Source organism: Sturnira hondurensis, unplaced genomic scaffold, assembly GCF_014824575.4.
Source record: "Sturnira hondurensis isolate 20B ecotype Veracruz unplaced genomic scaffold, ASM1482457v3 Scaffold0004257, whole genome shotgun sequence".
NCBI classification, from domain to species: Eukaryota; Metazoa; Chordata; class Mammalia; order Chiroptera; family Phyllostomidae; genus Sturnira; species Sturnira hondurensis.
In genome coordinates, this window is record NW_028076888.1 from 5,900,069 (window position 1) to 5,923,563 (window position 23,495).

Sequence of the window (23,495 nt, forward strand, 5' to 3'; positions counted from 1 at the left end):
CGCCTGCCCGGGACCCTCAGGTAGGCGGGGCCCCTGCCTGGGAACTCGGGATTAGCGGGTTAAGGCTGCGAGGGAACCCCGAATCCCGAGGAGGTTGTTCCGGTTCTAGTTGCAGAGGGCCGGAGAAGTTTCCGAGGTGGCGGGTCCAACGGCGACCTCTGGTAGTAACCGGGGCCTAGCGGAGCCCGGCCGCCGCGCGACCCGAGTGCCGGAGCTTCAAGTTGCCGGATGGAGGTAGGATTTGGGGCCGCGGCCGGACTTCAATCCTCTTTGCTTGAGGTCCGAACGCTGCTCAATTCCTGCCGGAATTGAAGCGGGAGAAGGCGTGCTCTCCGCCCTTACCTTCTCTGTGCTCGCCTGGATTTGGCAGCTTCCTTCCATGGCGTGTCCAGGTGCTGGGATTTCTTCATTAACACCCGCGCTGGGAAAAATCTCAGAAAGGTTGACCCTTCCATCCCCACTCTTCGCCCCCGTGGTGCCTTCCTAGAAAGAGGGGTGTGTCTCAATTGCCGGCTGCTCAAGTGGAAGTTACCTGGACAGCTTTAGGTCAAGCTTGTACATAGTAAAGAAAAACTTCTTGTGAATGGTTTTTCTTTTCCCATCCAGCTCCACACCAAGGTGATTTGAATTTTCGGTCCCTTGGGGTCCTGATGAACAGTTTTGCTTTTCTCCAGTGCACGACATCGGAACTTCAAGAATTAGAGGTCTATTCAGTTTGAGACCTGTCAGCACTGTGCAGCGTTCAGAGCAATAAGAGACAGGTGAGCATGAATGAGTCGTTTCCACTCCAGGTTGCGGGTTTTCGAGAACCGTTGCTGCTATTTCCGTCAAAAGATGCACCGCCTTTGTTGAATACTAGGTGGTGCCAGCGAGCTCATCTTTTGGGATAAATCGCAGTGCAGCGCCAGGTAAAGGCTTTTTAAGTGCCTCCATCTTCCCTGAAATTTATTTAGAGTGGCTTTACCTCCTTGAAATGTGTTGTGTCTTCATATACATCATCCGGTTGCGAATATGGAGGCCAAGCGGAATCAGACTCATTTTCTGTTTTCAGAGCCTTTACAGTCTGGAGAGGAAGGCGGGGGCTGGGGGGTAGAGTGCTATAATGAACTCATATAATTCAAGGAAGAAGTAAGTGATAAGCGGAGAATAAAATGTGGAACACAACGGAAGAAGCAGTCTCATTATTAATTTACCAGTTATTCACCTAGTACTTTATCTCTGCTCAACATTGTGCTAAATGCTGGTGTATAAAGAGAAAGCAAAATCCTTGCTCTCAGATAACTCATGATCTAGGGATTGGATAGTGAGGCCAAGGCAGACGGTATGAAGAAAGTGAAACTTGAACTAGACCCTGGAGAATGAAAGAGCTAGGCTTGATAGGTAGAAAAGAAGGAAGGCTCCCAAGAGAAGGATCAAAGGTCATGGCATGTTCTGAAATAAGGAGTCCAGTGTGGGCAAACTACAGGAAATTAATCCTGAAAAGACACTTCAGTTTTACCTTGGGTTTGTCTTAATTTTACTGGAAAATTCAACAGATTTAAAATAAAATTTAAATGTGTATTTCTGGGAGAAATTATACAGGGAGAATAGCTATAATAAATGAACACTTCTGGCTAAACTTATTCACAATGTATTTATATGTTATTAGTGATTGTAGATTATTTAAACCTGGCCTACAGCCCAGGCATGTGCCTTGACTGGGAATCAAACCCATGACCTTTCCACTTTGCGAGATGACACGCCCAACCAACTGAGCAACTCTGGTCAGGGCAATTTTAAAGGTTTTGATGAATGGTTATACCTAACTAACCAGAATGTGTTTCCTGAAAGGAATGTAAGTTTAATTTTTGTAAATAGAAAAACTTAAATGTTAAGGTAAATACATATAATATCAACACCAAAATCAGTAGCTTTTCTCTACATCAACAATAATCAGAAATCGTAATAACAAAAACCCTATTCCCAGTATTAACAAACTATACAAAATCTAAGAATAGCCAGTGTTTAAATCTTTTTGTGAACAAATAATATTTTCTTTTAAAAAATCATAAAAGCCTAGATAAAAATGGAGAGAGATTGCTTGATAGGAAGATTCAAATTTCAAGGATACAGGTTTTCTCTATTTTAGTCTTTAATTTCAATGTAATCCCTGTCAAAATTTCCATTGAATTTTTAAGGAAACTTGACAAACTGATTCTTAAATTCAGCTAGAAGAGAAAATGCACACAAATAGTTAAGAATTATTGGGGGGGGAACCCATAAAAGTAACTTCTTAACAGTTATCAGTATATAACAGCTCTAAAGCAAAATAATTCAAATAGCAAGGTGATGCCTTAGGGTCAGAATATTATCTGTGAGACAGACTTGAGTCTTACTACTGAGTACACTAAAGGCCGAGTAAATGAACACCGGTGAGCAAACGGTGCTGGGCAGTTTACTGTCCCCGTGGAAGAAAATAAAAAACCCTTACTTCACAGCATTAACAAAAAAAAAAGGGTCTTAAAGAGCTAAATGTTAAAAAAAAATATGAGTTATAGAATACAAAATATTTTAAACCTTGAGGTGATTGTGGCATGCTTTCATGGGGCCCAGACCAAGAAGACTTAACAAGAAGATAGATTTGACTATTAAAAATAATTTATTGTGACAAAAACACCCTAAATCGAATTTAAAGTCAGGAGACGAGATAATATTTGCAACATAATTACCAAGTCTTCATATCCATGTTATATAAATCAGTGAGGGAAATATAATCCAGTAGAAACTTGAGCACATTTCCAAAGAAGAAATTCATATCAAAAGTTGTTCATACGCACAAGGTACTAGTAAACGCACATAAGACCAGCAAGATAATATTAGGAATGTTCTAAGTTCTAGCACGTACTAAGAATGAAAAAGAATATTATAATGAACCTGTATTCACATTGATCTGTTTCTTTATGAATCTGTACTTTCATCGATCAAATTTGTTTAAAGTAAGGTAAACCACTAGTGAACACCTTTAATTAATTCATCAAGTCAATTAAGAAGACTGCCAGGCAGTTTTGTGGGGAGTTACTACTACATGAGTTTAAACTTTTATATATAAATTGCAATTTGCTTTGCACAGCTCTTTCCCATACCAGTAGCTCAGAAAGAGTGCAGCCTATGTTAAATTTGCCTGGTATGTTGAATCATTTCAAATAACCAAATATTTACTCTATGTGGGCTTAACTGTTCTACTTAGAGATTAAAATGGCTTCCAGAGGAAAGACAGAGACAAGCAAATTAAAGCAGAATTTAGAAGAACAGTTGGACAGACTGATGCAGCAGTTACAAGATCTGGAGGAGTGCAGGTAACGGTCTAATTGTGTGCCTCTGTGTGCCAGTGTACACACCGTGTACAGTGTGCCTCTGTACACTGTGCAGTGTGCCGCTGTACTGTCAAATGACTCTTCTGTGGCTAGAGTACAAACACCTGGGGTTCGGACCCAGCCGTGGTGTTGGTCTCCCCTGAAGTGCTCCCCACAGTGCTTTGTCTGTTGGGGAAGTAAACCCAGTGCAGGCCTTGGGGTTGTCAGGCTGGGATGTGAAGGTCTTTCATTTAATTACAAAGTGAGTGTGAACTTGGACAAAACATTTAACCCCCTTAAGTTTCCATTTCCTAGTACGTAAAGTGGAAATTATACCACCTCCCTTGTCTTCAGTACTTAAAAATTGCCCTGCTTGGTATCAAGCTGACAGGTACAACTTGAACATCTGGTGTGTTTTCAGCCTTAACTTAAAGGACACAGACTGTTTGGCCTTAGTAAATATTACTGGTGAAGGTGCCAACAAAACGCTCGGCCCAGAGCAGATGCTCGATAAATGGTAGCTGTTGTTATTTGTAGTAAATGTTTAATTCCTGCTTTGACTGGTGAATAAAAATAGCCTCTGACTCAGATGGCAAGAACTACACTGCTGTTGTATTTCAAGGTGAACAAAATTTTACCTGCTTTTAACTATAATGATAATAACAGCTATTTATCTAGTACCCATCATATGCCAACCACTTTCCGTATTTTGTTCAATGCTCCTAGCAACCCTGTAAAGAGATACTATTATTATCTTCAGTTTTTAGGTAAAGAAGCTGAGGCTTGGCTGTACTTAGTGTCTTGCCCAAGAGCGTACCCTCGGTTTATAGACTGCTTAAAAGGAAGTTACTGTGTGATTTAGCGACGCCTCATTTTGATAAAAATGTTTAATTACCAAAGTAATCATAGTGCAGAAACATGCCTGCATTTTAAATATCTGAATATATCCATCATTGGTATTTCGATATTTCCTTTAAGCCTTTTCCCCCAAGATATTTTTTGTAAGCGAATGTAATGTTTGAAGTCTTAGTGTACAACTGCTAACATCGCTGTGTTCACTTGGAACCCTGTGTTTTCCTGTGTCATGTTCACTGCGCCTCAGAGAGGAACTTGATGCAGATGAGTATGAAGAAACCAAAAAGGAAACTCTGGAGCAACTGAGTGAATTTAATGATTCACTGAAGAAAATTATGTCTGGAAATATGACTCTGGTAGATGAACTAAGTGGAATGCAACTGGTAAGCACAATTTACTTACACTGGTGAAACAGGTTAGTAGTAGTAGTAGTAGTAGAAAGTATTTGTAAGATAGAAAATGTACCCTTTTGGGGGTTTAACTTCTAGATGAGTGTCTATTTGTGGTTAAAACAGCATATACTTCCAGATCTTTATTTAGTTATGTGTTTGACTCCGGTGAGAAGCACAGAAATAGCAAATGAAACTAAAATTGCCACAGTATTTGACAGACAAAGAAGACCTGTCAGTCGGTTATTGCGATACCCGGTTCATCCGAACATTTTGGTTAATTCTCGCCTTCTTGTGTTTCCAGGCTATCCAGGCAGCCATCAGCCAGGCCTTCAGAACTCCCGAGGTCATCAGATTGTTTGCGAAAAAACAACCAGGTCAGCTTCGGACAAGGTTAGCAGAGGTAAAATTTAATTTTCTTTAAATTAATCCAGTTGCTCTGTATATATTTTTTCCTAGCCCACGAATTTGCTCATTATATGATTCTGGAGTTTAAAAATTGGTCATTTGAGAATGAACACCTCCATGAGGAAACTCTCGTGTCAACTGCGGACTCTTGGTGATTAGAATGTCAGTGTAGGCTCACCAACCACATCACGTGTGCCACGCTGGTGGGGGATGGCCGTAAGCGAGGGGCTGTGCCTGAGTGAGGGCGAGCTGTGTGTGGGGAATATCAGTACCTTTCACTCAATTTCCTGTGAACTTAAAACTGCTCCAAAAATAGTCTGTTTTTTAAAAATTGGTCAGAATTAGTCCTTTGAGCAATTATTGTTGGTAATGAATATAGAGGGTTAAACAGTAAACAGTAGTTTAAATTGCCAAAGACCATTTCCAACCGAACTCCACCTGTGAGGTTTTATTACTTACTTCTGAAGCCCTGAGTTGAAATCCGATCCAGAATTCATTAGCTACATTGCTTTATGCTCGTGTGGCCTTTCTCGCCTAAGACTTTCAAGTGTCTTTGGAAACCTGACACTTGAAGAAGTCTGCTATAGACTTGACATTAATGGTTACTTGCAACCACTGGCAAGTCAGCAGGATAGTGGTCAAGGGCATGGACTCAGGTCAGACTGGCTGGATTTGTCTTCCTGCTCCATGTGGACATGTGATCTTAGAGACGTTATTTTGATCAAACTCTTATGCCCCGGTTTCCCCACCCATAAAAAGGTGCTAATGATTGTTTCTACTTCTTATGGTGGTTATGAGAATTAAATGAAGTAACAGCTGTAGAGCACTTATTATATGTAATATGTAATGTATGTAAAGAACACAGAATAGAATCAATGCGCAATATATACTATCCGTGCTTCCACTGGTAAAGGTAATATCTAACCCCAGTTCCGGGAGATCCGACACCAGTTACCTTACTCAAGCCGGTAGGCCGCACTTGAGTTTGATGAAATGAATTCTGACAGGATGACTCCGCTCTCAGGGAAGCCACTAACTGATTCCTGGTTCCTGCACTCGACTGAGTAGAGTTTATAACTAAGACAGTGGTTATGACTAAGATTTATTAGAACTATGCAATAGCATTTCTATCGTGTTTGCCTTGAATTGTTTCTGTAGTTCCTTATAATATTAATCAGCTAGACGATCTCTTTCTTTTAAAGAAGTAGATCTGAAAAGCTGGATTTTATGTGTAGAAAGTTTTCAACTAAAATACCACGTGCTTGTGTTCATCCACTTTAGATGGATAGAGATCTCATGGTAGGAAAGCTGGGAAGAGACCTGTACACTCAACAGAAAGTGGAGATACTAACAGCTCTCAGGAAACTTGGAGAGAAGGTACCCACATTTAATTTAATTTTGTATAGTATTAGACATAAAGGGAAAGTGTAGCCCTGGGTGGTGTGGCTCAGTGGATTGAGTGCCAGCCTGAGAACCGGAGGTCACTGGTTTGATTCCCAGTCAGTACACATGCCAGGGTTGCAGGCCGGGTCTTCAGTTGGGGGCGTGTGAGAGGCAACCAGTCGATGGTTCTCTTGCACATTGATGTTTCTCTCCCTCTCTTTTCTGTCTCCCTTCCCATCTCTTTAAAAATAAATAAAATCTGTTTTAAAAAGGGAAAAAGTATAAATATTTGGGGCAGAACTTCTTGATCTGTGATCTAGTTTGTGGTCCTGAGACATTCCTGACGGTGGTTCCTAGAACCGCTCCTGAAGGTTGGAACCCCCTCCACTGGGCTCGGTTTTGTTTTGTTCAGCTGCCTGCAGATGATGAGGCCTTCTTGTCAGCGAATGCTGGTGCCATACTCAGCCAGTTCGAGAGGGTCTCGACAGACCTCGGTGAGTACCCTTCTGCCTCTGAAACTTGGACGTGAACCACTGTCCGATGGACAGATAGCGCGGGTGAGATAACGTGAGGGCCTTTTCTTGAGTTTAGAGGTAAAACCAGAAGTTCTGTTCTTTATAAGTCCCTTTTATTGAGTTTATTTCTCAATACTTTATAATTAAAAATTAAGTTAATATGACCTGATGTTTCAAAAATATTTGTCACCTAAATGTAAATATAAAAATAAACTAAATTTTTACATAATCTGTCTCATACCTGAAGCTAGAGTAAGCACTTTGTAACAAGTAAGCGGCCCTCTGCAGTTGAGTCGTGATGCAGGGGAGGAGACTGGGACGGCCTCAGGAGAGCTCAGGGCGATGCACCAGCAATAGAAGGCAGTTTCACTGTCTGTTTCAACACGTGTGTGATAGGTTTTTGCTTCTTACCTAGAATTGTGAATGCATTTGAAATGATCTTTTTGTTTATGTGTCTTTCTCCTTAGGCTCTGGAGACAAAGTTCTTGCTTTGGCAAGTTTTGAGGTTGAAAAAACAAAAAAATGACAAGGTGTGGAAGCTTGGGACAGTGATCACATTCTTGTTGTGAATGGCATTTTTCTTCGGGGGATTTTGAGTCATTGCAAAGAAATCAAGAGATTCTTGAAGTTCATTAGTAACCTAAGAAAAGGTGACGGGGAAACATACTTGTGGCTTCTGTTTATGCCCCTCACCATTGTGCTTTGTGAAGGGCTATCTCCTTGAGTGATCCTGGACTTGGTGGGATGGAGGGATCACTAGACCTTACTCATCATGATCCGTCTGTTTAAGAGAGAGGATAGGAAATAGTTCCTCTGACTGTTTTTATTTATAAATAGGCTCCTTGTTTTTAGGTGCTGATAGCCAATGGGAAGATGCAAACCAGTGATTCTTTTCTGCTCACAAAAATGTATCCCTGTTTGTTGGAGTGAAGAGTGTAGCAACATTAACAGATCCCGTGTGTTTCGTGAAGTTGTAGAGTCCTAAGTGATCCTAGCAATCATTGTCACTTTATAAACCAGGAAACTGAGGTTCAGAAAGAGCAAGTGACTTGCTTCAAGTCACATCGGAGTTGGGGATAGGACTTGGGTGTTCAAATTCTCAGTTTAGTGTCCATTGAATTTTATTTTTTCATTCTATGCTGTTTTTTAACAACAATTAACACATATTTGTGCAAGTCCATGTTTATAAAAACGTCAACGTCCCACCAGAGAGTTGCCGCTAAAGGACCATTCCCCAGCCTGCGAGCTCTCCTGATGAATGGGGCCCATTGTGTCTCTGGGTTTGGGCTCGGAACAATGGGAGCCCTGTTAGAGTCTCCTGAAGTAACTTAACCTCCTGTGTCTGTTCACCGGGGAAGCAGTTGGAAGTGGCAGCTAGAGGCCCTCCCTGTGTGTGACCTCTTTGCTGAAACCCGGTGGGCAGTGAAGTACTGTTCCCTAGTCAGTTCTGTGGAGGAGCACAAAATAAGTTCTGAGGAAAAGCAGTTTCTCTCCTGAGTGTTTACATCTCTGGAAGCTCAAATATATAGATTCCCCCGTATGCATATATGTTAGCTTCTTTCCTAGGCGCTGGCTACTTTATACTCTTTCATGTGTTTTTCAATATTCTTTTTTTCTCACTTTATACAAATTAAAGACATTTTTAAAACTTCATGTATACTGTAAACTCAACTAGGTGCTCTCTTAACTGTGTGCACTGGGGAACTCAGCTACATTAATGCCTTATTTGGAAATTCTGATGGGCAGTTTTTTTAATATATTGGGTTATGATGGTCAAAAACTCCTTGAAATTGTGACAAACCACGAGAAAGCAAATTACCTGCTCTTCGTCTAGGTTGTTATGACTAGTCATCAGTCTGCATTTTTGCCGTAACTGAGGTGAAATCCACGTAACGTACAGTGAGCCACTTTAAAGTGTGCCATTCAGAGGCATGCAGTGCATCCTCAGTGTTGTGGGGGCATCGCCACTGCCTGGTCCCCCAGCCTCTGCCTTGAGCACCACCCCTCTTCCCCCGCTCCCGCCTTGCTGGCCAGGTCCCCTCCTGTGGGGCAGGCGCCCTGCTCCCTTCCAGCCCTGCAGCCACTGCTGGTGCACCTTCTCTCTGGATCTGCCGAGGCCGGACATTTCATGTAAATAGAACTGCGGTGTGTGGCCTTTATGCCTGCCTTCCAATTAGCGTACTGGTTTCCGGGCTAATCCGTATCGCAGCATGTATCAGTACCTCATTCCTTTTAAAGGGTGAAAATACCCCCTTGCATGGATACCGTATTGTGTTTTTCCATTTATCCCTTGATGAACATTTGGGTTTTTCCCACTTTTTGGTTATTGTGTATAAGCCGCCGTAAACATTTGTGTGTGTGTGAGAACCTGTTTTCAGTTCTTCAGGATATGTACCTGGGGCTGCAATTGCTGTGTCGTTACTGTTTTGGACCATAGCAGGCTTCCCCTTTCCCTTCCAGGAATAGGATGAGGAAGATTGGGAATATTTTGATTTCGAAAGGGGCCTAGATGAATCCGGAGTCCTTAATTTTGATTTCCCTTAAACTTTCTATAAGACCAACATCAGTGAAATATATTGTCATTTACCACATTAATGTATTCATTTAGTAAGTAATGACTAGTACTCAATGTAAATTAATCTTCCTTTAAAAGAGGTCAGGGTTTCAGTATCCAGCAAGATGTTGCCAGTCGTGGCAACGTGACCTTTGATAGGTCACTTCATCTTTTTGAGCCTTGTTTTTCCCTTCTGTTCAGTGGGGATAATAGGACCCCACGTAGGATTGCTCTGCATTCCCCTCTCCTCCTTAGAACAGAAAGGAATTTCACAGTGGGGTTAATCCACCATCTAAAAGTTCTTTCAAGGGCCATATGATATATGTTGTTTCATAAATTTGGTATTTCAGAAAAATAATTTGAAAATTCTATACAGCTAGAGTTATTAAATGACCTGCAAACTCTGTTTCCTGTTCATATTTTGCTGTATTTAATCTTCTAGTCTGTAGACCTCTTGGGAGGTCTCAGACTGCAATAACTAATGCTGAGGCAGCTAACGTTTTACATCCTTGGGTCAAGCTAACATTTTAATGAAAAGAATTCTTGCATTTTTTCCCTGAGACTTGGAGTTGAAGCGAAAGTAAATTCCAATGAGCAAGTGTCCAACTGAGCTGTTTAATGAAATCTAATAACTTAAAACACTTCCTGTTTCAGTGTTTTGTTTTATCCTGTGAGTGGTAGGATAAGTATTCTGGGTAGGCGGAAGAGGAAGAAACCAAGGAACAGAGTGAGTTGTTCCCAGGAAGGAGCTGGAGTTTGGACAGATGGGTTGTTAACTTTGATTGTTGGGCTCTTTATCGAAGACACTTGGCCAGAGAATGGACATCTTAAGCAAAAGAAAAGACTGCAGACCCACTGTTGCCATGGTATCTTATTACGGTGAATAATGGATAGTTTGGAATTATTACAGAAAAGAATAAACCCAGACCATTTCATCTAGAGCTTTTGAGCCACTTTCCTGTCTATTTTTTCTCTTACTCTAGTCATCGTTAGACCAGAGAGTGCTCCTTTGCCTCTGAAAATGTCTTCTAGCATTTATATGTGAATTAAAACTGTCAGCATTCCCACAGACCCCTTGAACGAGCTGTAATTGCTTCCAGTCTGTCTGGGCCTGGAATTAAAAGATTTAGTTAACTCACCTGGGTTAACTAGCATTTAATATTTTCATTGAGCCACAAAAACACAGGTTAAAAATATGGCACTGCTAGATGTTCCCCTAGAATATGGCCTTTCGGCGTCCTGACTCTCTCCCTTTGAAACCCTTCTCCCCGGTCACCCTCACAGCCAGGTGGGAAGACTGCAGTGCTGAGAGCAGTGGACACGAGGGGTCAGCAGTGTCCTCAGGAGTTCACGACAGGATCCCTGCCTCTGACAGGGGCCTGGAGAGCCGAGAGCTTCGCGGCGGTCAGTTGGAAGCTTCCTAACGCTCGTCTTCTGAGATGATCACGTTGCCTCCACCTCAGACGGGGCTACGATGAAAAATAACTAGTAAAAAAGTATTTTCTATAAAGGAGGTCGAGGGGAGCCACCAATTCTGAGCTAGAAAAGAGGAGGGTAGGGCTGGTAAGGGTTCTTTGTAAGATTATGCAACAGCTGCAGACCCTCTGCCCCCAACTCTGGCAACTGTGACCATAAGTTTTTGAGGCCTTCCAACAAGAACCTCTAATTTTGTGTCATAGTCATAATTTCAATACATGGATTAAGAACTTAAATTATCTTCATTATGTCTGTTTATACTAAAATGTCTTAGTAGGTAGGGTCCTTTTTTTTGTTGTTGTTACTGCTCAATTGTTATATTACATGGGGGTGTTCTTTCCTGTAAGAGGAGATTAATGTTTTTTTGGCTTGTTTTTTTGGCTTTTTTGGTGTAAATTTGGTGCATTTAGGTCCGCTGTTATTCCTTCAGTGCTCACAAACGAAGCCACCCTGAAAACTGAAACAGTTATCCTCAGTGGTAATCAAAGAGATAGGTCATTCGGGCAAAAGCAAATATTTTGCCTGGAGTAGAGAATAACATTGCCTTAACCCTGATTGGATCATGACCTTAGAAAATGTGGTGCTTCTACAGAACTACTTCATTAAAAAAAAAGATAACCGTGTTAGCATCTCCAATTTTCTGCACATCAAGTTTATTCCAGGTCTTGGTAAATCGTACCTTAGGTTTGATTTATACACTGAGCATATACTCAGTTGTTTCAGTATTTTGTTTTGTAGTTACTCACGAAAGGAACGTTTGTACATTGGAGTAAACAGGTGAACGCTCAGCCCCGTAGCTTCGGCCTCATGGCGTTTCTTTTCACCAGAAGGCTGAGTGGCTCGTGACAGGCTGTGTTTCTGACAAAGCCTTTACACAGAACTATGGGAAACAAAACAAGCACACAAAAAAGAAGTATGGGTAGTTTCTTCCTCTGCATGAAAGTATTGTGAGAAGATTCCACAGAGGAGCTCATATACACACACCTAATCCACTTTGCCTTCTTAGAAAGGAAACCATGGGGGGAGGAGGAAGGATGAGGGATGTGAGCACGTGCCCCCTCCTGTGCGTGCCTCTCCTGGGACTCCGACCGGACCAGGTGCCCATCGCTCCCGCGGGCACCGATGACCTCCTGCAGTGCTGCACGTACCAGAGTGGGAGGTCGGTGGTGCCCGGGTGACTGTTAACAATCAAAGCACTGGGCGAAATCTTGTACACGTGGCCCTTTCGGTTTGAAAAACTCCATATGTGCTTTTCCCTGGTTTTTATCTCTTGAAAAGAAAACATGTTTTGGAAAAACTTTAATGACAGTGTGGGAGCAGGAAAACTTTCTATCTGCTACCTCTTCTGATCACGCCCTTCTTTCATCAGACATTTACCGAGTGCTGATACAGGCCAGGGACATTATTTGGCTTTTTTTTGTTAAACTTTCTAAAACAGATGTTGCATGGAATTCCTTGTTTTTATGACTCTCAAGTATTTATACAATTAATAGAAGTTTAGACACTTAGCTGCATCACCAGAGGTTTATCTTACAAAGATAAAATTGTCTTTTAAATAGACTTAATAAAAAAGATATCTCTTACTCTGTCATAGTTAGCCAGGTTCTTAGAAACATTTCAGATGTATATCTATATATTGTACGGAATATTATGCTTGAAAATAATCCTGATCTATACAATTTGGTCTAAGTAATCTCTTTCAACTATAGTTCTATCTCATCTTTTAACCATTCTTGTAAACTGTGTATATTTCATTAAAATATCTGTGTTATTAAATTGTTTGGGGAATATTAAATGGAAAGTTGGAATACTACTATAGGGGAGGGAAAATACCTTTCCTCTACCTCCTGTATTCTTGGCTGAGACTCCTATAATGGCACAGATTAATAAGAGAAAAGCATGCACATTAATTTAATATAAATGGCACATGACATGATGAAATGAAGACCCAGAGAAACAGTTGAACCGGAGTGTTTGTATGGTAACTTTAATGGAGAGTGTAAAGTCGTGGAAAGATGTGATAAGACAAAGGGAAGCACATGCAGCAAAGAGGAAAACTGAGCAACGTCTGCTAGTTCAGATTTCTCGGTGTCCCTCGTCTTCAGGGGTGAGGCCACTCCTCTCCTCCCAGTATTGGGAAGGCTCCGCTCCTGAGGTTCTGGGACCTGTGTCAGGAGTGTCAAAAGTCCTTGCACCTGCCATTTCTCCAGTGCCTTGGTGTTAAAGTGGCAAGGGCTAGATTTTGGGATAGCGTGTCCCAAACCCCATCGTTCAGCTCTTACTCTGCCACTTCTGTCTCATGTTGCCAAGTCACCTTCCAAATATCCATGGAGGTGTATCGTGAGGAATGGTGTTAACTGCATAAGTCACTTTGAAACTTCAGTGTAAGGAACTTATAAAAGCTAAATCATACCACTTTATTAAAATAACCTAAAATCTTAAAATATACATTTAAAAATGCTAAGTAAAATGGAGGCACTATGGTTTGACTAAAGGAAGTTTGTGTTCTATTCTAGATGTTTGAAATAATGGGAAATAAAGATGATACAATAAAAGTAATGTGGGATAAAGCCCACAGTTCTGTTATTCCCGTCTTTTCCTTTCGTGGAGGTGAGATAAATACTTTTTCTGTTATGTTTTTCTCTTACTGATGTAAGTTGTGCTAAAAAGATATTACAGCCCAAGATTCTCTAATGAATGTCACTGGGTGTGGGAACCTGCATGTTCATGCTGCAGTCTGCCTCTGCGGGGCGTCATAAGCAGAAATGGAAGGCAAATTAAAATTGGCTCCTTTATCTTTCCAGACCCTTGAGCCCCGTTAGCATGTCTCTCAACCACTCTGAAGAGAAATTAAGTGGAAATTGCCTGCTCCAAGCTGCTTTGAAAGGTCACTGGCATCATTGCGGGCTTTCTTAAGGACTCCCTTCTCTTCCCTGTAAGCCGTCTTCTGCTCTTCCCTAAGAAAGCTTTTCTACTTACTGGTGAAATAAATGTCCCTTCTTTTTCCTGTCTGTATTTAGCCACCAATTAGTAAGATGAGCAGAAATGCTGCCATGCTGAGTGCCGTGCTAGGGGCATGAAAAGAGGCCGGCGCTGCAAGATGCAAGCTATAAAAGTGTCTTTTTATCTTCCAGGAGAGGTCCTCAATAGGTTAGTCGCCCTCCCGGAGCCTGTAGCTATTTCAGTCTAAGTACTCATTAAAGTCAACCTGAGATATTGCTGAAGCCTTTAGATTCTTTAAGTGAATTGCCTCCACTTGAATTCAGCTCAAAATAGTTCACTTTTACCCCCGACAGGGCTGCTCCCAAATTACATGAACTCTCCCCTTGGCCTCCCACCCCACCCAAAGTATTGATGTCCACAGCAAGACTAGCTTTTTATTAAAGACCCAGGACTATGGCCGTGAATGCCTGCCTAACAGCAAGAAGGGAAGAAAAGGGTGAACCCCAGTTAAAGCTGAGCTCAAGAACATGAGATAAGAAATTAGGACTTTGGGGGAAAAAACAGATTTTTCCCCTCAAATAATAAATTATTTTTTAAAAATAATTACAAACTATGTCTAAAAACTGATCAGAGTACATAGCAGTATGCCAGACCCATTCAGATAAGTTGAGCACCTACTATGCTTTTCCATTTGAAAAACACTAGAATTAGTAGCCTTGGAGACAGGTGGAAGAGCGAGCATTTCCGGGCGAGCTGGAGCCAGCCCTGACAGGAGGGAACTCCTCTCATGTTTACTTAGAAATAAGTGCAAAAAGGCATCCATTTGTTCCCTAAAACAACAATGAATGGTTACAGCATGCGCTTCTGATCGCCTCCGAATCATCCATATACTGCGTCCGCAGACACAGGCTCAGTGAGCACACTGGGCCGAGGACCCTGAACTGCCCTGTGAGTGATCGATGTAATTCTAGGCGGGTAGTGTTACACTAGTTTTACATCTCATCCCTTAAAGGCTTTGGGAACATGGAAGCTCTTGGGGAGCCAAAGCACAGTGGCTTGGGTTGAGGAAAGCAGTAGGCTCTGCCGTTTGTTTTGTTTGCACCAGATGGAAACGCCTTGATCCTAGCTGCTTTGGTACAGTTGAGTGTTGATCGACAAATACCTATTCACACCTCCCTCTCTTGGGGTGGGGTGTGCTACATGGTCCCGCTGTTTGGGGCGCAGCCAGGAAACAGTTTGGTGAAGGATTGGATGTGACCCCTGGAGAGTCTTCGTGCTTCCACGGTTTGACTTGGTGCTCGTGCTCTTCTGCCATTGGTCGTAAGGGGAAGATGGCCTGGAGCACCCAGTCCAAAGACAATGAGGGGACCCGTGGAGCGGACTTACTCCCAATCTCTAGCTAAACCCTGCTGCTCGCAGCCCAACCCAGCACAGAGTCACCCCGCAGCCTGAATTGGGCAACCACAGATGCCTGGGTAAAAATGTGCTTGTTTACACCACTGAGTTTTGAGGTGCTTCGTGATGCAGCAATAGCCCACTGATGCACCACTCTTGTTCCATTTTAGTCCGTTCTCCGTGCTGAAGCCATAGTCATCTATTTAAATACAAATCCAACCTTGTGTCACACCCATGTTTAAACCTTTCATGCTTCTCTTTACTTTCGGAATGAAGACCTGTGACGTCCTCCGTGAGGGCCCGGCCCCTGCCGGCCCATGGGGCCTCTTCCCCATCACTGCACACCAGGCTCCTGGCCTTCTTGCTCAGCCGTTTGCAGTCACCATGTTCTCTTTTCTCCTCATGGTCTTGTTGTGGTCCCACTGGGTGCTGTCCTTCCCACTCTTCTCTAGGTCACTCCTACTTACACCTCAAGTGTAAATTTAAATGTTACTTTCCTACAAAAGCTGTCCTTGATGCAAGGTTTGAGTCCCAAGTATGTGGTCTCACAGCCCACTGCATTTCCGGTTTTAGCCCCTAACTATAGTTGTAATGAACTATTCAGCTCTGGCTCATTGGTGTCTGACTTACCCTTCATGAGGACAAGGGCAATGTGTGTCTGATTTGTGCTTTATCGCTTGCCTATCACAGTGACATGCATCTGGGAAGTACTAAAATATTTTTTGAATGAGTAGTTGACTAAAGAGGCTTTGCTGAACAAAAGCCAGGGAATACCTAATAGGTCACAGGTGATGTTGCTGAAGACCTGAATTAGTTCAATTAAAATGTCCCGTAAGAGCCCTGGCTGGTATAGCTCAGTGGATTGAGCACGGGCCTGCGAACCAGATAATCATGGTTCAATTCCCAGTCAAGGCACATGCCTGGGTAGCAGGCCAGTTCCCAGCAGGGGACGTACGAGCCGCAACCATACACTGGTATTTCTCTCTTGTCTTTCCCTTCCCCTCTAAAGATAAATAAATAAAATCTTTAAAAAAAATGTCCTGTGTAGAGTAGTGTGACTGTTGGAACACAATCAAAAAAGACAACTGCAGGACCGGTCAAGATGGTGGTGTAGGTAAGCACGGCCCACCTCCCCACGCAACCACATCAAAATTACAACTAAAATATAGAACAACCATCACTCAGAACCATCAGAAATTGAGTTGAATGGAAGTCTGACACTATGGAATTAAACCACATCCATCCAGACTGGTAGGAGGGGCGCAGACATGGAACACTCTGGTCCCATACCTGTGTGTGGTGGATAAAAAATTTGGGAGGGATATCTCGGGAGTGAGGAGTCCCAGCCCCACACCAGTCGCCCGCCCCAGCCCCCAGCCCAGGGTTCCAGTGCCAAGAAGATAAGTGCCCATAACCTCTGGCTGTAAAAATCAGCAGGGATTGAGTTAGTGGAAGAAGCTTCTAGATTTCCAAACATTTCCTCTTAAAGAACCAACACAGACTTACTCAGACTCACTCACTCTGAGCCTCATCCCTGGGTAGCAGCTTAAAGGTACCAGAGGCACACAGAGAGGAACCGAAGTGTCTGGCACCAAGGTGAGAGCCAGGAGACAGCTTTCTCCCAGACAGAAAGGTGGGCAGAGGCTATTGTCCCTTTTCTGAACCCTCCCCCCACATAGCCACAGTGCTGGCAGGTGGCTGCCATATCTGAGCCTTCCTAAACCTTGCTAACACTGTTTGTCCTGCCCTGAAGATCCCCTGTGTCTCTGTCCCAACGAACTTACTGCTTTTAACAGTGGTTTTTTCATATGAATGGCTGAGCTTGGCTCATGATTCAAAGCTTCCTATATCCTATCAAGCAAGCAATAGCCAGCCTCAGTGAACCCCAGCCCCACACCTCTTGCTAAGTGGCCCCAGGCCTGGTACTAGCAGCAACCAGCCTAGATACACAGTTTGGCTTCACCTAGGACTCTCCAAGCCCAGCACAAGTAGCAGCCATCTCAGATTGCTTTATAGCTCATGCATGGTGGCCCTGGGCAAAACAGAAGTGGAGGCTGACCTTGGCCTCCACCACCCAGGAAACCCCAGAGCCTGAGCACCCAGTGGGCAGCTACAGACCATGTCAGAGTACCACCACCCTGCTCCTGCACAGCTGATCCGCCACATATGGTGGAAGTTTGAAGTTGGTGGTCAGTCGTCACAGCCAATCTTTGCAGCTGACTGGCCTGGGTAAATCCCACCCATTGATGGACCTGCCAAGAGCAACCAAGGCTCAACTATAAGAGGAAGGTGTACTTTGCCCACACAAAGGGTGCACCTTGAGTACCAAGCTTGGTGATAGGGGAGGCTGTGCCACTGGACCCTAAAAAACACCTACTACAATAGGCCACACTACCAAGACAGGGTGTCATAGCAGCTCTACCTAATACACAGAAAGAAACACAGGGAGGCTGCCAAAATGAGGAGGCAAAGAAACGTGGCCCAAACGAGAGAACAGACCAAAGCTCCAGAAAAAGAACTACATGAAATGGAGATAAGCAATGTGTCAGAGCTCCAAACAGTGGTTATAACTTAGTGAGGACCTCAGCAGCATAAAGAAGATCCAGTCAGGAACGGAAAACACACTAATTGAAATAAAGAACAACTTACAGGGTAATAACAGTGGAGTGGATGAAGCCAAGAATCAGATCAATGATTTGGAGCATAAGGGAGCAGGAAACAACCAATCAGAACAACATGAAGAGAAAAAGAATTTTTAAAAATGAGTCTAGTGTAAGCAGCCTGTGGGACAACTTTAAGGTTTCCAACATTCTCAGAGTTATAATAATAATAAGAGCTAGCCCTGGCTGATTTTGCTCAGTGGATTGAGCACGGGCCTGTGGACCAAATAACCGTGGTTCGATTCCCAGTCTGGGCACATGCCTGGGTTGCAGGCCAGTTCCCAGCAGGGGACCCATGAGAAGCAACCATACATTGATCTCTCTCTCTCTCTCTCGCTCTCTCCTTCCCTTCCCCTCTAAAAATAAATAAATAAAATCTTAAAAAAAATTTTTAAATTAATGAGAGCTAGATTTCTAAATGTTACCGAATTATAAATTAAAACAATGGTTATGGGGGGAAATGTCATTAGCTGGAGGGGGACTGGCAATGTGGAAAGACTGGACGGTAGCAGGACTACCAGTGAGTTTCAAACAAGTCAAGAAAATACGGTCAAAATTATGCTTTGGAGGGTTAACTTCAAATAGCATCTCAGCTTATCTAGTAGGAAGAGTCCCTCAGCATCATGATAAATACAGAGAAAAAGTAAAACCTACCAGGAATGGCACAAAGTTTGAAATTTGAATTGAAAATCTCTTGAAGGTTTCAGTTCAAAGTACGAAGAAGAAAATCAGGATGGAGTTACAACTTTTCGAGCTTTGATGTCCTTACCGGTATGAACGAGAAAGATGCGTCCTGAGGGGCGGCTTGGGATTCGCTGCCTCGGGGTTCCCCGGAACCTACCAAGACGGAGCCTCCTCCTGTCCCCGCCCCACACGCACATGCCGTCACAGAAGGCGGCCTGCAAGAGCCATTTCACTTTCATATTCTGGTTTGTCAGCAATGCACACAAATATAGCCTCAGTTGTCTCTTTCTGAAGGACAATAATAAGTGGTAGAGAATTTTGAATACCTCTTCAGCGAGTAAGTATCTTGGGCTGGGTCCCTTGGCTGTATCGCTTGTGCTAATTAAAATGATTTCAGCAGAGGATCCTAGAGGGCTGCCTGTGTTGGCTCTCGTGTTCTTTGCTTAAATAATTAATCATCACTGCTATCTGTTATGCGGTGTGGGGGAGAAGAGTGAGTGAGCTCAATCCCAGGGCACTCGCAGCATGCATGTCCTCCTTTGCATAAGCTTTCATGGGAGATTCTTCATTAGCTGGCACCAGGGTGCAGATTTTCCGCCCTTAGCCTTCACTGTTTATTAACTACAAAGAGGAACTCCATCTGATTCGCCAGCTGGGGGCAAATACTGCTGATGGGAAGTAATTTCCCAAAAGAACAGTAATGAAGCAAATGAGGAGAGGGGGTGGGGAGAAGACCAAACCACAAAGTTCATTTCGATTGAGCAATCCCTGCTGAACCAAAATACAGGCTCTAAGTGTCTGTCACACCACGGCAGGCCAGACCTCAGTCTTACAAATGACAAAGGATTTCAGAAAACCCTTAGCTAAACGTCTGAATGTCAAACAGGAAGGTTTATATTCTCAGATAGGTTTGGAATGTGTTTACTCTTAAAAAGTGAATGGGAGGAACGAAGCTGTAAGTAATTCATAGTAACAGGCCCCACTACTTGTTTGCAATAAACTCCTGGGCAGTCCGGACCTCCGCAGGGGCGGAAGGCACTGTGGGTCACAAGGGTCTTTTCAGCCGCGATGATAACACTGCAACATCTAGAGATACAAAATGCATTGTGAGTTGGGGGGTGGGGGGAGGACGGCTGTTTATCATTTACTCCCAGAGAGTAGAGAATGTTTGCTTTTAGAATAATAATTTTTAAAACTTAATTGGATGGTAACCAACAGTGGGGAAACAAGGCGATAAACAGAGTACTATGCTTAAAGGCTAATAGACAGTATTTGGATCCGAGTTGAGGTCTTCGGTTGGTGTGTCTTTACTAAGTGATTGGAATGTCAGAATTGCACAGACAAATACACTTACAAGACGTGTCGGTCTATCAAACAAAACACTTGGCCAAAGAAGTGAATAATTATTTGTTTATACTGTTTCCGAGCTCAGTACAAGCAGAATTCTCGGATACAGGGAGGATCTACCCACCAGAGGCTGCAGGAGTGGACACTTCGGGGACAGGTTGGCAGAGAGCCAGAGGTTCACAGCTGCACATCCCCACCCATGACACAAAACGTGTATATTCACTGATCTACAGAATGCTTTCATCACTGGGTTTAATAATTCCTTACTATCTCCAAAGTAGAATTAGATGACAAGTTATTTTCCAAGGCGAAACTCAGGAGAATGGCGCGTGACTGGCGCGCTGTTTCCTGTGCCCTTGGCCTCCTTATCACTGTCCTCAGAGAAGTCAGAGCCAAACCAAATGTAAACAGGATGACAAATATAGGAACCAAAGCAAAAAAAAATTTTTTTTACTTTCTCTCTTACTGGAAATTATTAATTAATGTTTTAATTTTGGTTCTCAAAACAAAAAGAATCGGTTCTCATTTTCCTTTACTAAGAAATCTCTTCTTGTTCAGTACAGCGTCTCTGCCTTTCCCCCCCATTCTCACCTAGAGCCTATTCAATGGTAGGCAGGAAGGCCTTCTTATGGGGTAAAATGTGAGGACCACAGTTGCCATAACTGCTCCGAAAGAGCCCTCCTTCTCTACATGCAGCCTACTGTGCTTCCACCATTGTTTCATTCTGCACTTGACCTGAAAACTATACTGTGTTGATAGCATTGGAACTGGGGAAGTGGAGTAGCTGGCCAGTGGGTGGAAAGTCCTGGGTGACTATTTATCCATTTATACATTGGGTTGTTCATGCAATATCGTTCGGGCATCTGCATGTGCCAGGCACTGTGCTAGGTAGGCGTAGTTCACAGAGACCTCCTTGCCCTCCTGGAGTTCATGGCCATGCGGGGGCTGGATCTAGCGTCAGTTAAGAAAAGCCTCTTGAAGCCCTGGCTGGTGTAGCTCAGTGGATTGAGCGCTGGCCTGCGAACCAGAGGATCGCGGTTCGATTCCCAGTCAGGGCACATGCCTGGGTTGCAGGCCGGTTCCCTGCAGGCCAACTCCCAGCAGGGGACGCACAAAAGGCAACCATACATTGATGTTTCTCTCCCTCTCTCCTTCCCCTCTAAAGATAAATAAATAAATATTTAAAAAAAAAAAAAAAAGAAAAGCCTCTTGAAGACCAATCAGTCAGGTGAAGTGGGGGAGAAGTGGGAGAAATAGAGCCGTAGAGGCAGTGGGAACTGCACACTCACAACTCCCGAAGCACAAAGAAGTACCTTTGATCAAGGAATGGGGAGAAGGCCTGTGTGTAGCTGGAGCGCAGTCGGCAGGGGTAGTTCAAGGTCAGGCTGGAGCCAGATTATGCAGGGTCTTGTAGCCATGCTAAACATTTTGAACTTCATCATGAAAAGAAAGAGAACTCATTGAACACTGGTGTGTTTTTAGAAGATTCTCTAGTTGTTGTGCGGGTAGTGGATGGGGGTGGTTGGAAAAACCTGAATGAGAGAGTGCTCAGAAGCTGTTGCTGGAATCGGGATAAGAGCTGATGATTGGTTAAACTGGGACAGAGACTCGGAAGTGGTGGGAAGTGGGGAGGTTCCAGATACGGTTTGGGGATGGGAATAGCATGGACTGGATGAGGAGAAAGGAGAGTGGTGTCAAGGACACCCCTAAGTTTCTGGTGTAAGTAATTAGATGGAGCAGTGCCCGAGGACGGTGGAGCACCCGAGGAAAGGGAGATTTGGGGGCCTGTGGAGTGCCCGAGGACGGTGGAGCACCCGAGGAAAGGGAGATTTGGGGGCCTGTGGAGTGTCAGACATGAGATGGTGTGAGCAAAGCCGGCGCAAGGTCTACTGAAGGTCTTCCGAGGTCTACCATGGAACGAGCTGTTAGGGGTCTCCCTCTTTTTCTCTCCCCTTCTTCCCTCCCTCCAAATTTTTGTTTCTGTCCCGTATCATTGCCCCATTCTTTCAGAATTTTTCTTGTGGTTGGTGGAAGATGGTGCTAATATGTTTGTGGTCTCATCCTTATATTTCCTGGTCCAATAGGAAATACAGAAATTCTCTTCAATTCTAACTTAGAAAATTTCAGGGAAGAACTCCAATAGGCTTAGCTCGGGTCACACCCTACTGAGCCATAGTCAAGAGAATGCAGCGCTTGGATTGATTCAGTTGAGTTCTGTGTCCTTTCTGTGTTTTTTTTTGTTTGTTTGTTTGTTTGTCTTTTGTTTTCGTGGAGGGGAGAGAGTAGGTGCTGCAATTGGGAGTCTCTTTAGCACCTCCGGGAGTTTGAAGGGGGCAGGGAAGAGCAGTTCCCCAAGGAGGGAAGATGGTGCTGGGTTGTCAGAACTAACAGATGTTTCCTATCTCCTGAGCCTTCAGCGTTTCATTTTAAGACCCTACAGATGGATGGAGACTGAGTTAACCCTGAAGTAATACTGCTATCTAGAAATGCAGAATTTTCCAGCTCTGAGCTCATGGGGTAGTTGAGGTACTGGCTGTGTTGAGAATTTATTATAATTTTAAACTGTAAAAATATATTTATGAAAATTTGGGGAAAAAGAAAGAGAATCCATTTCACACTGACACATTTTCATTGTATACATTCTTTCCCTTAAGCATATATCTTTTTGAAAAATATAATTTATATATTGTGTCTTGAATAGCAAGTGACTTGTTCAGTTTTAGTCCATTTGTTTAACTATCCATATTTACGTAAAATAATGTGAGTGCATGAGAGGTTTCTTTTTTTTTTGCATTGGTGTGCTCTGGAAAACTTGAAGGAACAACTGGTACTTTGTATTAGCCAATTCTGATTGAGCCCTTGCTATGGGCAGGGTGGTCTGGACGTGAGGGAGTACAGACATAATTAAGACCTGCTTCTGGCCCTGGCTGGTGTGGCTCAGTGGATTGAGCACCAGCCTTCAGAACAAAGGGTTGCAGGTTGGATTCCCAGTCAGGGTACATGCCTGGGTTGCATACCAGGTCCCCCGTAGGGAGCGTGTGGGAGGCAATCACACATTGATGTTTCTCTCCCTCTCTTCCTCCTTTCCCCTCTCTCTAAAAATAAAATAAACTCTTTTAAAAAAAAGACTTGCTTCTGGTCCTTCAGAATTCACAATTTCATTACTTCTGATAAGATTAAAGTTTTCCTCAATTATAACTGTAATACAGGTTTAAATTAAAAGAGTAATAAGGACATTTCAGAATATGAACACAGTAAAGTAAAAAAAAAAAGTATCTCGTATCCTTCTTGCATAGGGCAGGAGAAGAAATGCCTGGAGGGTGGAAGAGGATGGGACAGAAAAGGGGTGAAAAGGAAGGTTGGGAAAGTGGGGCAGGGGGCCATTTAAATTGCAGTTAGTGTCACACTATGTAACTGTTAAGTTAAAATGTTGAAAATGAGACCACACTTAAGTATATGCATCCCTTTAAAAGGGAGGATGGGTGTTCACCCCTGGCTGTTGTGGCTTAGTAAATTGAGAGCTGGCCTGCAAACCAAAAGGTCGCCGGTTTGAT

The 23,495-nt window shown here is 43.3% G+C and overlaps 1 protein-coding gene across 2 annotated transcripts; it reads left to right on the forward strand.

Moving 5' to 3' along the window:
* The first annotated feature begins 1 nt into the window (after position 1).
* Positions 2-13,486, forward strand: LZIC (leucine zipper and CTNNBIP1 domain containing). 2 transcript variants are annotated; one of them, XM_037045284.1, is made up of 8 exons: positions 32-234; positions 607-761; positions 3,208-3,335; positions 4,435-4,570; positions 4,881-4,979; positions 6,266-6,361; positions 6,780-6,861; positions 7,350-13,486. In XM_037045284.1, the coding sequence occupies exons 3-8, from the start codon at positions 3,235-3,237 to the stop codon at positions 7,406-7,408; spliced, it is 573 nt and encodes a 190-aa protein (XP_036901179.1). In that variant the 5' UTR covers positions 32-234; positions 607-761; positions 3,208-3,234; the 3' UTR covers positions 7,409-13,486. The 2 variants fall into 2 exon arrangements, with proteins under 2 accessions (XP_036901180.1, XP_036901179.1); XM_037045285.1 differs by lacking the exons at positions 32-234; positions 607-761 and adding an exon at positions 2-20 and having other exon boundaries at positions 3,227-3,335.
* Positions 13,487-23,495: the final 10,009 nt, after the last annotated feature.